Below are 15,858 nucleotides of genomic sequence, written 5' to 3'. Positions count from 1 at the left end.
CTTTCTGTCGCCGCGAGCCCAGGGTACTCAGGCGCGGTCGGGTGGGGATGGGGGGGGGGGGGGGGTGAGGGGGGGCTGAGGAGCCCTGAGTCTCTCCTGTGTCGTTTAGTTTGTGTGTTTTTGCGTCCTGTGCAAAACCCGGAGATATCTGATTCACTCGTCTCATCTCTTGTCTGTCTATCGCTCGATCGAGCTTTTTCTTCAGTCCTTCGTAGACACGCGATACCCGAACTACAGACCGTCTACGGGAGTCTATCTCTCGTTGCGATTCCCCCCTGAATACCCATTTTCCGCCTTCTCGAGACGCCTTGCGTGTCTGCAAATCTCTCGGCAGATCTCTCTTTGCCTATCTCGCCTGTCCACATCCACTCAAAAATGTCTGCATATGCCTGCTGCTGCGCACGTGGCTCTCTCTATACGCATCCGTATATAAGTTCTTTAGGCCGTCCCGCAGCGAGTCCGTACACTGTTTTCACTTTCGAGCCGCACGGCAGGATACACTCGAGGTCACCAATAGGAGAACACACATACAGACACGTGGAATTCCATTAAAAACTATTTTTACTTTTGAAAAATAAAATCAAGTTTTCAAGCAATATATACACATATATCCTGTCGCTTCTGAAGAGCCTTCAAGAGATAACTCTGGAACACAGATGAGACGCAGGAGAGATTAAGACTTTTTTAAAAAAGATGGAGAGAAGAGTCTGAAAACTGGAACCCCATAAGGATCCCGAGGATCACAGCGCCCGAATTCATTTCGATTCCGAAGCGAACGCACTGCAAGCAACCGCATTTGCCGGCGTGGAGAGAGAGGAGAAGAAAATGCACACGCCACGTGGTCGGCACCCCCTTGGCGTGCAGCCCCTTCTCAAAAAAAAAGATTTCTTTTTTCAGATTTCTTGCCAGAGGGAGCTCCCCAGCAGGAGCAGCCGGCCAACGACGGAGGCCGCTCGCTTGGGGTCGAGTTCCTCCTCGTCGAGATCGAGTGCAGGCCCTCTAATTTCTTCTATTTCTCTTCGCTCTCTTGTGCCTTCGCTCTGTGTCTCTTTGCGGCCTTCTGGCGCGTCGACGGGCGCCCCGCTGGCTTGCCTCCTTTGCGCCTTCTCTGCTTCAGCGAGGCGGCGTTGAGTTTTATGAGTCTCTCCGCCTTCCACTTCATCGGCAGCGCTTTCGAGAGAGCACAGCGATTCTGTGCGCCGGCATCCTGACGTTGCGTTCGCTGCTTTGGTTTCGTGACTTACCTTCTCTGCCGTCACCTCGACCTTCCTCGCTGCGATCGCGACGCCCCTCGCCTCCTTCTCCTCTGTGCGCGCATCTCTCTCCTCTTCACTCGCGAGCCTGTCGCCCTCCTCTGCCTCCTCATCATCGGAGTCAGATATGATGCGTACCTTCCGCCTGCCTCCTCGCGCTTTTCCTGCGTCTTTTCCCGTTTTTTCGCCTTCGCCTCGCGGCGCTTCCTTGGCAGACGGGCGCGGCTCTGCGCCCTCCTCCGCCTCGCCGATTGAGCTGCAGAGGACTCTCGCTGGACGGGCGTCCGCCACCCTCCCTCCCTGCTTCTCTCCGCCGCTGCACTCTTTCATCGGTTGGTTCGCGCGGCGAGGCTGAAGAGGGTTGGGCAACTCCGGAGGCCCTCCATCGGCCTCCGCCGCAGCAGCGTGGCTGCACGGAGCTTCACCGAGAAGAAGAGGTGGGCGTGCGCTCCACACAAGCGCCTGACCTGTCCAAGAAAGAGACAAAAAAGAAAAAGAGAAAAGCTAGATGTCTCCCGGGGACGGCGCGAGGCCAGCTCTGATGCAGTTCGGATCGCGGACTCCTTTCCACGCAGATGATAGTTGCTTATCTTGTAATCATGATGCACGCAACTACTCGGGGCTGCTTTTTAATTCACAAGCGGCGGGTTCGAGCCACGTTTCTGCCCTTGCCTACTCCGCGAGCCTCTCTCTTCGCCCCTCCTCACAAACACGCATAGAGCGCGACAAGCGTAATTAATTAGAATGCATTCACGAGATCCTATCCACTCACGCTGTGTCCGCAACTTGTCTCTTGTGCTGCCTGGGCGCGGATACGCGAAGGAAAACAGGCTGCCCATACTTGCACATATGCATGCACTCAATTGCATATATATATATATATATATATATATATATATATATATATATATATATATATATATATATATCTATACGTATGAATCTATATGTATACATGTGTAACCCAATGTTTCGTATACGGCGGGCTATATATGGAGACCCTGTTAGAGGGTAGATGTATGGCTAAAGGCGAAAAGTTTCGCCTCAAAGAGCGAGACCCACCGCGATGCGTATGAACGCGCTCGTCTGCGGACTCTGGAGGTTTGTCTCACCTGGAGCCACCCCCCACAAGCCGCGCCTCTTTTTCCGCAGGACGACGTGAGCGACGCATGACGACGCGAGCTTGGCCGCGTCCTGCCGTCTTTCAGACTTTTCTGCTTCAACTTGCGCCTCAGTCGACAGAGGCGACGAGGGAGATGTTGCCGAGAGAGATGTTGCCGAGGGAGATGCCTCTGTCTGCGGTGAGAGGCACGCCGGACCTTGGCCGTCCGGGCCTTTTCTCTCGCGGTCGGCGCTTTCTAGTTCGTTCCTCAGCTCGTTTTCTTCGCAGGCCGCAGCGCCCCCTCCGTCGGACTTCGGAGGCTGCGGGTCGACCGCGTCCGCCTCGACTGCTGCTGAAGAAAAAGCACTCTCAGCCTCCTTTCCCTTTGTCTCTCGCGAGACACAAGGCGTGGAGGATTCTCCCTCCCCGCCTGTCGGAGGAGGCGAGACGAGCGATGCAGCTGTCTCCCCGGTCTCTCGCTCGCGTTCATCCAGTGCCCTGTCAGACGCGGCAGCCTCGCCTGTGGCGCGCTCTCCCTCGGGCTCTTGATGTCCCCCCCCCTCGTCTCCTGTGCCTCCTTTCTGCGCGGGGCTTTGAAGAAGAGTTGCGGGCGCCTCCTCTGCCTCTCCAGTCGTGACGCGGGGCTGCAGCGCGTCGTCGCCTGTGCTTAGGAACAATCTGTGTTGAAGCTCATCCAAGGCGTCGAGGGCCTCTCCCTTCCAGCACGCCCAGAGACGGCCAGAGGGAATCGCTGCATCTCCGCGCGGAGAGAGCGGAGGAGACGCGCGCGGGCAATGCCCTGACAGACCTGCAGCTGCGAACCACGCGAAAAGGAAAAAAACGCAGTCTTGTAAGGAAAGGAACCTCGAGAACGGGGAGGAGGCTGGGGGGGGGAGGAGCGGAGAAATCAAAAACTGAGATGCGTGCTCAATGCAAACAGGAAACGCCGGGTGTGCGCAAGCCAGGCGCAGAAGTACGTAAATGTATTCACACTTACGAAAGTCCTCCATGGCCTACGCACAGGCAGCTACCTCTATATAGTATATTATATATATAGGTTGGAAGACCGACTTTGTCTCATATGTGCTGCATGCACCAGGTTCTCCACAGATATCGCGGGTGCGTGTAGAGTCCCGTTGTCTCGTGCTCGACAGCTGCCGCAGCGGCCTTCGCCCCGCACAAGCGCCCGCACTAGCTCTGCTTCCACCAGGTTCTATCCGCCTATGAAAAATATACAGATATAAATATATGTATAGACATAGAATTAGACAGAGCCGACTTACTGTTGGAGGATGCGCCCGAAGTGCATCGCGCCGTCTGCTGCTCTGCCGCGCCGGCTCCCTCCGCCCACGTACGTTGAAGGCGAAAGCGAATCGAAATCTGAAAGCGAAAGCCGCATGCGAAGAAGACAGCACACAGAGGGGAATGCGCGCGTTCTCTCGGCGGCACGTTTTGTCGCTTCCGCCTCTTCTTCCCCCGTCGAGTGCCCGCCCAGGCCCCGCTGGGATAGCCACGCACTTACATCGCGCTGGTGCACTTCAATCTTGCTGTCCCTCGGGTTGAAGGCGACGCATGCAGGAGGGAGCGCGAAGCGCAACAGCAGATTCTGTTGCGTCTCGATGACCTCCGGCTGCGCCAGCTCGACTGCGTCGTCGTCCGCGTCCCCCCGCGCGGCGTTCCTGAAGCGGCCATCCTCAGGGGGAGGAGCGGCTGCGCGGAGAACGCGCGCGGTCTCACCCTCAGTCTGCGGCGAGCGCGAATGCGGACGCGAACGCGCCCGCGGTTCGTTTGCCCCAGCCGCGTCGCCTCCAAGAGGCTGTGCCGTGTCGACGCACTCCACGAAGCAGGGGGTCGCGGTCTCGACCTCGAAGGCGTCGCGTGCGTCTTCTGCGTTTTCTCGCACCAGAAGCACCTTCTCAAACTCCAGTCGCTGCGGCTGAGAGGACGCGCCTCCCGCAGCAGGAGGGCGTCGAGCCCCGGGGACCAGCCCTTGACACTTAGCGGCAAGCGGGGCTGCGCGCGCGGTGTGGAGAGTCTCTGCGGGAGTCTTGGAGACCTCGGCTGCTGCAACCCTCTGCGCGATGCGGCTGAACTCGGGATCCGATACTTCTAGCAGGCCGCCGCGAGCGAGAGAGTTTCGCCCCCTTCCCCCGCCCCTTCCGTCTTGTGCAAGGAGCTCTTCGCGGAGGCAGAGAGTGCTGGGCTGGTGCGGCTCGCCGTTTGCGTCTCGCGGCTGGAAGTCGCCTCCAGCCTCGACTGAGTGCAGCGCCGACTTCCGCAGGCCGCCTGCTGGCGCCCGCAGACACGGGCTGTCACAGCGCCCCTTCTCGCTGTCGCCATTCCTCTGAGGGTCCGCGCTCGTCTCGGGGCTCTCTTCCGCGGCGCGGCTCAGAGCTGGAGGCCGCAGCTCCTCCTCACGCTGCCGCTCCTTCTGCGCACGCGAGAGCTCCTCAGCCGCGGCCACCGCCTCGCGCACGTCCTCAGCAGAGCTCAGCGGGGCTGCGTCGCCGCGTGGAGACTCGCCGCAGGGCGCGGCCTCGCGGCTGGTGGCCTCGTCGCTCGCTGACGGCGTCTCCCTTGCGCCCTGCGCGCGCAGCGCCGCGCGCAGCACAGGCAGCGTCAGTTGCAGGCGGTGCGTCTCGGGAAAGAACTGCGCGCGGCCGCAGGCAGAGTCCACCGCGAAAGGCAGCGACACGGTCTGCTGCCCCAAGCAAACACACACAAGACAGACACGGCGACAGGCGACCAGCAAAGGTGGGGGGAGCGCGGGCGTCTGGGATGAAGCGCGCCGCTTCGAAAAGCAGACTGCGGCCGCTTCAGTGCTGGGCGTGGGACCAGCTAGAGGCGAGCTGCGAAGCGGCGGAGAGGTCACTGAACAAGACGCTAGAGGCGAGCTGCGAAGCGGCGGAGAGGTCACTGAACAAGACGCTAGAGGCGAGCTGCGAAGCGGCGGAGAGGTCACTGAACAAGACGCTAGAGGCCGAGCTGCATGCTTGCCACCCAGCCGACGCCTAGCCGTGCCATGGGTGCTGCTGCGCAGTGCAAGGAATGACCTGGCGAGGCCAACACGCCAGCCAAAAGACGCCAGCTAAGTCCGCTGTTACAAGCTTTAGTCCCCCCTCCCTTCGCGGAAAGAAAAAGAGTCGAAGCAGCCACACAGCTCTCTGAAAGAGCTCGTCGCGAGGTTAGAGCGGATCTCAAGCGGAAAATGCCGCGCCGCCACGTACAAGCGATGCAATGAAGGTGTTGACGTTCTCAAGGAAGCAAACAGACTACTGGATACGGCTGAAGTCCACAGACTCACAATCTCCGCTTTGGTTTGTTTGCAGTGAATCGATACCACGCGGTTATCCTCGGAGACCGCTACATTGAGTTCTGCGCTCGAGGCCTGCAATTAAAAAGAGAGCAAACAAACCGGAGACGAAACGCATCCATAGTGTGCTGTTTGTGGCTTCTTCATCGCTGCGACAGGTCTCGTCTGCTGCAGGCAGCGCACGGGCGACGCAAGGAGCTCCATACATCCCACTGTATTTGACAAAGCACGTAGATGCAAATATATATACATATACGTATACATAGCATATATCTAAAGCTCTTGCGGAGCTCAACTCAATGAGGGTTCATGTCTGAACCTCGCCAAGAGTCTTCAAAAACACTAGGAGCAAACACGTGTGTGCAAAAGGGCACATTCGGCCTTGACGCTCACACATGAACTCGTATGCATGCATATACATATATTTATACATATATATGTATATACATGTAAATATACGTTTGTATACAGATATATATAACAGCCGGCCGTACAGGTCGGTGTGATCCGACTGTGGTTCGGGGCAAGCAAGTGAGAGATTCACAATTGCCATGGTGCATCTTCGAACCCAATGTGAATGCTATACGCCTTTATGGGTCCTGCGCGAATATAAGTATCGTATACAAATACAGCTCGTTCTTAATAAGTCTGCTTTTCACGGAAATACGATGCGAGCATGGAGCACCGGAACGTGCCGCTTTCACTAGACGTGCCAGAAGTGCCCTCGGCGCGCATCGAGGCCTGTTGGAGTCGCGGAGCTCCGGTCAACTCGAAAGCCACGAGACAGACTAAGAGTGAAGTTGATGCAGATAATGAAAACAGACAGGCGCTGGAAAAGTGCTCTTTTTGTTTCAGTTCGCGCTGAACATACCACGGAGGCGCCGACGTGGATTTCCACTCGCAGATTCTCTGGAATTGTTTTGTGCATAGGCAGCTGCAAGAGCGGCACGCCACACACTCTGTAAACACATAAAACTGAGTCGCATGCATACGCACTTCTACACTCCTCCTCGCATATGTGCTCGAGCCCACACCTCCGCAGTTTTTGCCTTCTCGGCGCGCTAAGCTGCAAGTGCACAAGACTATCCCTGGACGTAAAGAGGACAGGCGCCGCCTGAGAGTCAGGCAAAGACTAGGGCGTGCGTAGGACCTATTCGACAGAGAATGCATGTGGCGCATGCGGCTTCGGTGCAGCCAGCGAAGCGGAATTTGCGCAATCTGGCATTCGCGAGAAAGGTCGAGTTGGCGGACACGTCCACGGGTGGTGCTGGAGCAGAGGTGCGACTTGAAGACAGCTCCCTTCGTCTGCTGCTTCAAAATACGCATGCAATTCCCCTGGACATCAAGGCGCGTTAAAGCCTCGTCGTGTACCATGGACTGCTCGCCAAAGAGCTCGGATAGATCGACGGTTCCTTGGTGGATGATTCGGAACTCTCCGGGCTTCAACTCTTCTTCTTTCTTCAGCTTCGCATGCAGTTCGCTCTGGATACTGTCGTTATCGTCGTCTTTCTCACTCTGGCGCGCGGGCGACGCTCCATGGGGGACCTCGGAGTCGGCATCCGGCGCCGCACATCCTGTCGCCCCGCCACAGCCCCCCCTTTCCTGGTCTGAGATTTGTCTCTGCCCGACGACGCGGCTCTTCACTTTGGCTTTTTTCGCTAGCTTCCGCAGGTCTTTCGGCGTGACGGCTGAAGTCGAGGCACAGGCACAGCGATTGCACGCAGGAGAAAAAAATACACCATGGTGGTGCGGCGCATGAGAGGCCTCCTGCTTGCGTCACTGCGGCCCTGGGAAGACTGAGCGCTGGAGACTGAGGCTTTGGGAGTCGCGGATGTGAACGCGCCACCGCCCGCGGAGGGGGTAGGGTCACGAGAGTCGCTAGTGTCCCGCCTTCGGAGAAAAAATGGGAAGGCTGTGGAGTCATGACACCGATTGTTTCTTTTTACCGTCTTCGGGGGCTTCGCCAGCCTCCTGCCTCTTCACGCGGCGCGCCTCGAGCTCCCTCCGCCGCTGCCGCCAGAAGGCCTCCTTGTCGCAGAGCAGGTCCTCTCGGATCGACGTTAGGCCCGGCAGGTCGCCTTTGCACCGTAGTTTTCGAAGAACTTGGAAGTCTGCAGGAAAGACACGCCGCCGAGGAACGGCAGGAGCGTCAGCCTCGCAACGGGGGCGACAAAAGCCCGGCAAGAAGAGTCGCTGCGCGAGCGCCCCAAGCAGGCCTTCAGGGCCTCCGCGTCTCTCTCGGCGGCCAGCATCCACACACAAAGAGCAGGCGTTTTGGCACGAGGCGATGGGCAAGTCCGGCGTTGGTTTTCGAATTGGTGCAGCGAAAAAAGCGAGGCCGCCAGCGGCAGCGAGAGGGAGAGAGACTCAAGCCCCCTTAGGCATCACCTTCCAGGTAGCTGTGCGCAAACGCGTGAAAAAGTGTTGCAGAAAGAACGAAGAGCCATCTTGGTGTTTTGGCGATGTACGAACGGCCGGCTGGCAGCGCAGGTAGACGCCGCAGAGACACCGCCTCGAAGCGCAGACTGAAGCGACCCGAGAAAGCCTCATGGGAGAAGACTTGGTCATAGGGCTACAGAGATACCACAGCTCGCCTCTAGAGCTTTTTAACTCGCCTGGATGAATCCGCTCGCCGCCTTTGAGAAAGCATGCGTTGACTCTTTCGGTGCAGCTCTCGATGAGGATGCGCAAAAGCGCCGGCTGTCCTGAGCGCCCGCGGGGAAGAAACCAACGCGCGAAGGTCGTTTGAGCTTTTCTCCAAGCCTCCACAGCCCGCGAAGGCAGAGGAAGAGTAACGCGGCAGCGCACCTATGCTGCACAACAGGTGCTCCTACAAGATACAGACGTGCCCGTCGCAGAGATGTGGCGGGTGGCGCGTTGAGGTCTCTCTGGGAGTCGGGAGAGTGAGCCACCGAAGAGCGGTGTTGTATGTAAAATCACGCATTCCGTCGTTCTGCCAGTTGCGCCAGAAGCAACACTTACTGTGGCATTGTCCGAAGGTATTTGTGCTCACGCACACATCAAATGTGAGGCATGCGTTGCCGTCTGCGCACCGCACACACCACCGCTGAGAGAGATTTAGATGGAAATCAGCTTCTTCATTGCTCTGCGAGTGCACTCAGGCAGCGACAGCTTTGATTGCCAGGCCCCTAGCAACTGCCCTCCTGCGCACCGGAAGTTCACGGCAGAGAAAAACACTTCACAGATCTCCGCGCGGCTACAAGCGTCGGCTCCAGTGAGGCTCACACATTCACAGACTGCCAGCATCTCATACAACCTTAAGTCGATACTGAGAGTCTTCGCGTAGGCCTGCGGTACAAAAAGTGTTGGAAAGCCCCCCGGGGCCTCGATCCCATCCTCACGTTTGTCTTTGTCTGGCCGCGGCGCCGCGATGCTGTACGGAAGGTTCACTGCGGCGCCGCCATCGCGCTGCTCGAGTGTAAAGTCTTGGATCCACGGCGAGTAGCATACGTTGATGAAGCACTTCTGGTACACGCCATTAGGGTAAACGAGATCAGTCTTCACGCAGCAGCCTGCGCACAGAGGCCGCCAGGCACCAGATTTTATCCTTTCGAGAGTCTTGAGCAACCCCACCAGAGGAGGCCGAGTCTCCTCTGCTGTACCATCAACGAGAATTCGTCATCTGAGTGATGAGTCCCTTTCAGAACAGCGCGGCGGCAGCGTTTGCTTGAGCGCGTGGCGCTGGCTCACAGAACAAAGCACGGAATCACCACCTGCGAACACCGTAGGCAGCTGCGTCATATCGGTGAGGAGACAAGGGTGTGAGATTTCGTCTACGCTGTGTTCAAGGAACTTTATACTAATTAATAGTTGATAGAGAGATGGAAGGGCGCTTCACTGCATTTGACTGACGCGTCTTTCTCAGCGGAGAGAACGGGCTTTTGAAGTGACAGGCCGATGCCTTTAAAAACTGGACCAACGGCAGCAAAGCCGCTTACCGACTTCTGGTCTCAAGAGAACGCAGCCTTTCGGCGTGTCTCCCTGCTCCTCCAGTTGCAGCAAGTAATCCTCCTGTTCCTGTGAGGATGACAATTGAAGGTCACGCGACGACGAACTGCAAGGCGACATGCTCTCTCTAGAAAGCAGAGACGACAGGAATAGGTGCTGCAAGCTCAGCCGTTCTTGCGTTCCTTTGAGGTGCGAACCCGACGCTAACTCTGATATTTTAGGCAAGAGCCCCTGCAGCAGCTGCTGGTCACGCTGGAACGCGGAGCTTTCCGTAATAGACTCTGCAAGGCGCTAGCTCTCCGTTGTAGCAAGACTTGAAAGCGTCACCTTCTTGTGCTGGGGATCCGCGATTTCGTCGACATAGTTATGCAGAAGCCCGCGGAAGTCTCGCGACCGCATCGCCCGGCTGAGCTTCTCCAGTTCCTGCAGTCACCCAGGTCTCTGCACAAGAGCTCTCACTGAATGTGTCTAGTCTGGCCAAAGATTGAACTGCTCCACCTTTGCCGCTTTGGCGAGTCACCTGGGTACATAGCTGGAGCATTCGCAGGGTCAATTGTGAGAAGCCAAGCCGTATCCAAGGTGCTAAGCTGGGGTCAACGCGTTCACGCAAAAGTGAGCGCACAAGACCACATGAGTTTGGAGGTTCTTTCTCGTGCGTTGGCTTCATCGACGTCTCGAATCGGTTGTGATCCCTCCGGCGTCTGCCGCACGAGAAACTGTTCTTGGAAGAACATGGAGCGCTGACGCCGCCGACGTTCGAGAAGCCATGCGGACAGGGACTCCTAATATGTTTGGTCTTTTGACAAGCGGCGATGCTTTCTGAAGTGAACTGAAGATTGCCGCACCAAGCTCCGCGACAAAGTATTTCTTCGTGTGCTGCTACTGAGCGAATGCGACGTACGGAGCACCTATTGCGGGCGTCACCGGTTTCAGGAGCACCAAGCGAGCAGCTTCTCATACACTTACCTCATAAGTAATGTCTGGGTCTTTTTTGTTAAATGCCTCCGCGGTCTCCATGGCGGCGAGAAATTTATCAGCCAAGGTGTACGCTTTCGAGACTTCTGTGCTGCCACCTCTACTTCAGCATCAAGAAACCGAGATGGCATTAGTAGGCACAGTCTTCCGGCACCCTTGGGCGCACGGTGAAGTAAGCACTTGCCTTAGTGCAGACCACTAGTCTGTGTTGGGTATCACCGACCGATGTGCCGCGGCGAGAGCCGAGAAAACAGTCGGCATCAAGTGAATACGCGCCATGTGCGCTGAGCAGCAAAGTGGAGGCCCGACAAGCATCGAGAGAACGCGGCCGGCCACTGCTGCAGGGTCACAATTTTTGACTCGCGTGCATGGATGCCTGAACTACGTGGTTAAAGGGAGCTCGTATATCGGAAATTAGCGCTACATCGTTGGTGGTATGCTTCCTATGCAGGATGCAAAGTGTGCGATGATGTGCTCGGGAAGTGGAAAGCCACACGTGACAGCACACTTAATCTATTCAGCCGTGCGTCGAATCCTCTTGACAGCACTGCTCCAAGAAAATCGTCTTGTTATGTATGTTGTTGCGTGGATAGATGAAAAAAATCGAAGCGGATGCCTTCGCTGACTCTGCGGCGCACTACCATGCAGCACCCCCACGTTACCAGAGTCGATTTTTGCGGGCAGGATGAAAGGCTTGGACCTTTAGCAAACCAAGCCCCGTAAGAAAGCACCCGTTTGCTGCGTGCTGTGTCTTCCCGTTGGGGTCGCCTGAAAATATCTTCGTAGTTCCCGGCACGCTTGTTGGCGATCATTCTACGGGTCCGTAGAAACCGGCGGACTTCGCACCAATCGACGCTGCTGGCTTCCAGCTTCCGATCATGACTAGATTCTGCCACACGTTTTCCTCTGAGGCCTTCACTGGCCTAGTGTTCTTTGCGTATGCCTCAGTACGAGAACCTTTCCACAGGCCTCCGCGTTTCGCCGTTGCGGCATTGGATTTATTCGACTGCATTTCAAGACCTTATTCGAATCCCACCCATCACGCTGGCTTCTGTGCGTGCAGGTTAACCGCACTGGAGACTAACTAGCAATACGTAAGTCAACTCCTCGCCATTTATTGTTGAGAGCGTTCGGGATACAGGACACACGCTTTTCGATGTCCTCTCCTGGGCAGGCGATCTGGGCAGTCAGACACCTGCGAACAAAGGCGGCCAGTCCGCCGACCAGGTAAATAAATTCTGACCGACGGCGGTGAGGGGCCTCGCTTTTCGTTGGTCGGCTGTTAGCGGGCCACCCGACGGGAAACACCGGTACAGGCACTCACCAAGGTTCGCTTCACTAGTGGACGTTTTTCTGGAGCCCTTACTGCCGAATCTTTTTTCAGCACTGCACAACTGCGCTTGTTCCCCCTACGACTCCACCGGATTGCGCACGTTTCACATGCCGCTCATTTCGATGATCTAGCTTCTAGATACAGTCCTACTGGATAAGACACGCGGAAGTAGCAGTGTCACTCAGTGGTGACTATCGGCTTCGAGCTTTTGCATGAAAAACAACCCAATTTTTTGAGTAGTCTGCGAACGCTAGGCATGAGCCAGGCGTGTACGCTCCTTCAGTGGAACTGTTGTGGGTTTTAAGAAATGCGACGTGACGCCGTCCCCGCGGCTTGGGCGCGTGTTATGTCTCTCAAGAAGAGCACCTCAGCCGGTAACATTGGTACTTGTTGCGCCAGTCTCCGCTTGGGGAACACTTACTCTTTGAATGTTGCCTGAGGTACTGGTTTAAGGCCGTGGCGACCGTCTTCCGTCGAGGGATGTGGCTTCGTCTGTGGGCAGACTGCCTTTGCCCGCCTTCGCCACGGGTGCCTTGTGTGTCGTAAAGCAGACGTCCTAATTCTGCACGGTTTGACCAGGGTGCTGGCGCGTCTCTCTCAGAACATGCACAGATGTTTTTAATTCAGACACAAGGATAGCCCAGTTCACCATCTAACGAGCTCGTCGCTGCTATCAACCGAATTCTGTTTCGGAGCCAGGTCTTGCCAGTTTGGGGGGGCCCGGGAGAGAGCGGCCGGCCGCAGGCGTCAGCAACTACCGCACGGCCAGTAGTGTGTCCGGTGCTGCTCGAACCACATAATGACAGACATTATTAAAGACGAGGATTTGCCCAGGGTCTTATTCCTTCACAGGTATGGGAGCCGGTGCCGGCAGAGTGGACGCGCCTCAAACGAAGCGCTTTTGTCGGGCTGAACCAGAGGTGCAGACTCACCGGAAGGGGGAAGCTTCTGAGTCGGGGCGAGGACACAGATGTCTTGTTGTTGACACACGCTGACTTAGTCTTTTGCGTTTCACGGGAGGGACTACTAACCTGCTTTTCTAACGGTTTGGAGTTCCCCTTGTAGAATCAATACCGAGCGAACAACCCTTGTCCATGGCTTCAAATAGAAAACGGGTGTGTCGATCTGAGCAGATCTGCGTAACGTTTCTTGATCGATGGCTTTCGGAGTTCCTGTATTGGAATTTTCGTCGCGGTATGTGGACCGTACCATGTCACTGTGGCATCAGGATCAATGGAGGCCCAACCGGCAGCGTGCAGCGCCTGATTCAGCGCTCAGTGGGAAGAGGCAAGTTCATGGCGCCTGACCTGAAGAGTCGGAAACTCCTCTTCTTGTACACAGTCGCGTTCGCTGTTTTCATCGTCATGCAGTTTGTCTGCACCGTGTAAGTGGGCTCCGCCTTTAGAACTGAGAGCCGTCAGAGGCAGAGGACGCAGTCGCATGCGCCTTTTTCGAGCCAAGGAAAGCATCTGGTATCCTCATGGTATCGTTGCCAGCCGCACTGTTGAGTGGACGCAGTTCTCGAGGGAGACGCAGTCCGGTAGTAGAAGCCCAGTGATGGTCCAAACACGTTCAGAACAAAGGTGGTTGTGAGGATACACACTAGATATGGGTTCCCATGTTTGGTGAACTGCAATCGGCCAATTTGCGACCTAGCCTCTACTGGGCAGTTGTAATTATGTTCTTCCCGGCTGTTCAGGCTATTCTGGCTCTACCTCTCTCGTCTGTACGCATCCCTGCTTACGGGTACCGCGGTGAGCATACTTCGCACAACGGTGAAGTCAAACCGAGTGCACATGTTCATACAAACAGAGCGCGCGTTGTGTTGCAGCCCTGGGCTTTCTGTGAAGAGGGGAGAGCAATCTGTTGTCCGCGTTTTGTACTCCCTCCCCTGCGCATGGTAGCAAACGTGAGTGTCAGTTGGAGGTTTGCAGCGATGACGACTAACGTTGTTTAACTTTCGTGGCGTCGTGGTGTGTCGGAAGTACCGTACAGAGTACACCTCACCTGTCACGAGCGCGGTACGCTCGAGCGTGGCTTTGCAAATGGCCAAACAGATAATTTGAATGGTTGTGGCATTCTTTATAAGTCAGCATGCACTGGTCCGAACGCGTGCTCTGCAGCCTATGCACTTGAACGAGTCCTACCTTTTGCTTTCCCACAGATAGTACTCTGCGTGACTGCGTACTGCCTTGGTGGGCGAGGGCTGTCAACACTTATCCTGAGAACGGCACTGCGAGAGGCTACAGAAGCCTTCCGGCGATTTAGGCCTCAGGTAATTGCTGCATCGTCGTTCGGTGCTGTCGTCGCCCTCCACATGGATATCCCCAAAATGCCTATGGTAAGTTGTGCTAAGCCACACTTCGCTTCGCATGCGCCACGCATCACGCAGCTTCCTGTATCCTGCCTGTTTCCACCCCACGTTGTCATTCCACTGATCATGGCTCATGCCCGTATGTTTATCCAGCTCTGCTACTGGTCTCATCTCTACGAGCCGGCGTTAGGGCCGAGCGATGCAGCCGGCTGATGGTTGGTATCACAAACTCTTTCGCGTGTAGCTGATCTCAGCCTTCTCGGTGGTCTTTAAACTAAACTTCGGGCTTCGAGAAATACCGAGCAGGTCACTGAGCGTCATGGCGAAGCGTGTTCGCCGGTTGACGGGTCAGGCCCCGAGGTGAGGAGTACCCTCGGTTTGTTTCGTGCTTTCCTTGTTTCCGAACGGCCGGAGAAGTGATTCTGCCGGCTGCCGAAGGGTGCGTGTCTCGGGACGATGCTGATGATGCAGTGAACTGGCTGTGCGGAAACTTGTCTGCTTCTCCAGATACTTTTCTCTCCTGCTCAAGAAATGTATCAGAGGTACATACGGTCGGACCAGGAGATGTCCTTGCGCAGCTATCCTTACACTTTGATCGTCCACGGAAGTCGAGACTCCGTCGTGCCTCTTCAAGACTCGATTCATCTCGTCGAGACATCCGAGTTGGGTCGTTGCAGACTGGAGGTGGTCGGTACGTCGGAAAGGTTTGGTCTCAACAGGGGAACAAACCGGAGGGCAAGCGGCAGCTGGCGTAGGGAAGCTCTCCCGCGTCTGGCTTCAGCCGTGTGTTGTCTCGTCATACTCGGGAGGACTCAGCGTCAGCCTCTTAAGGCGAGGCGTAGCTGCGACACCGTTGACCGCTTTCTCTGTATGTGGAAGACAGTCGCATGAAACAGAGCTGCAAAGAGTTTGCGTGTGCGGTCTCCCATTGTATTTTCTCAGACGACGACAATAAGCTGCACTCACTCACGCAACAGGAAGTCAGGTGAGCGACAAGGAGGGTCTCCAGGGCAGTGGTGCGTTCATACGTGGCAACTTGCTAGCACGCGCGGGGGGGACATTCTTGCTGACCCGTTGCACAAGCGGTAAAGCTAGCCATCACATTCGGTCAAAGGATAGAAGGAGGTACCCGGTAAGAGTGCCACTTCTTCCGGACCCGCAGGAGCTGCCCGGTGCTCACCTACGAGACAGAGCGATTTACGCGGTGTATGCTGGTGTATTTTGCGTGCTGCAGCATTTGGATTGAGGAAGTCTTCAAACGGGGCAGAGCGAATGTGCAGATGCTGGCTGCAGAGGGAGACAAAACAGTGGACCCTACATTGTTCGAAACTCCCAATCTTGAGGCAGGGGAGCCCCAACGAGAGGAGACGAACAAGCCTTTCGAAGGTTCGGACGCAGGCTCAGATGACGAAACGGCATCCTTTGGAGAAGCAAGCGCAGTGCCAAAGGACAATGCTCACAACAGAGGCTCCGGGTCTTCCGCATCAACCGATGCGGACGCCACCGGTCCTTAGGCGACTTTCACAGGAGCTACGCGCATGCACGCTTCGTTCACGAGGGGTAGAAAAAGCTTCCGCTTTTCCTCTACTGCCCTTCCAT

General features: G+C 56.3%; 2 protein-coding genes across 2 annotated transcripts; one reads left to right on the top strand and one right to left on the bottom strand.

The window, feature by feature from the left end:
* Nucleotides 1-893: 893 nt before the first annotated feature.
* On the bottom strand, nucleotides 894-10,036 carry BESB_004350 (uncharacterized protein; the record flags this gene model as incomplete). Its single annotated transcript, XM_029359190.1, has 13 exons — nucleotides 894-1,720; nucleotides 2,366-3,169; nucleotides 3,639-3,735; nucleotides 3,878-5,056; nucleotides 5,660-5,743; nucleotides 6,540-6,602; nucleotides 7,040-7,356; nucleotides 7,615-7,779; nucleotides 8,284-8,373; nucleotides 8,651-8,713; nucleotides 9,031-9,201; nucleotides 9,628-9,706; nucleotides 9,965-10,036. The coding sequence occupies 13 exons, from the start codon at nucleotides 10,034-10,036 to the stop codon at nucleotides 894-896; spliced, it is 4,011 nt and encodes a 1,336-aa protein (XP_029222103.1).
* A 2,708-nt stretch (nucleotides 10,037-12,744) lies between these two features.
* On the top strand, nucleotides 12,745-15,773 carry BESB_004340 (uncharacterized protein; the record flags this gene model as incomplete). Its single annotated transcript, XM_029359189.1, has 7 exons — nucleotides 12,745-12,797; nucleotides 13,174-13,329; nucleotides 13,645-13,699; nucleotides 14,110-14,286; nucleotides 14,767-14,950; nucleotides 15,202-15,244; nucleotides 15,494-15,773. The coding sequence occupies 7 exons, from the start codon at nucleotides 12,745-12,747 to the stop codon at nucleotides 15,771-15,773; spliced, it is 948 nt and encodes a 315-aa protein (XP_029222102.1).
* Between the last annotated feature and the right edge of the window lie 85 nt (nucleotides 15,774-15,858).

Source organism: Besnoitia besnoiti, chromosome I (genome assembly GCF_002563875.1).
Source record: "Besnoitia besnoiti strain Bb-Ger1 chromosome I, whole genome shotgun sequence".
NCBI classification, from domain to species: Eukaryota; Apicomplexa; class Conoidasida; order Eucoccidiorida; family Sarcocystidae; genus Besnoitia; species Besnoitia besnoiti.
This window is presented reverse-complemented; position numbering and strand designations above follow the sequence as displayed.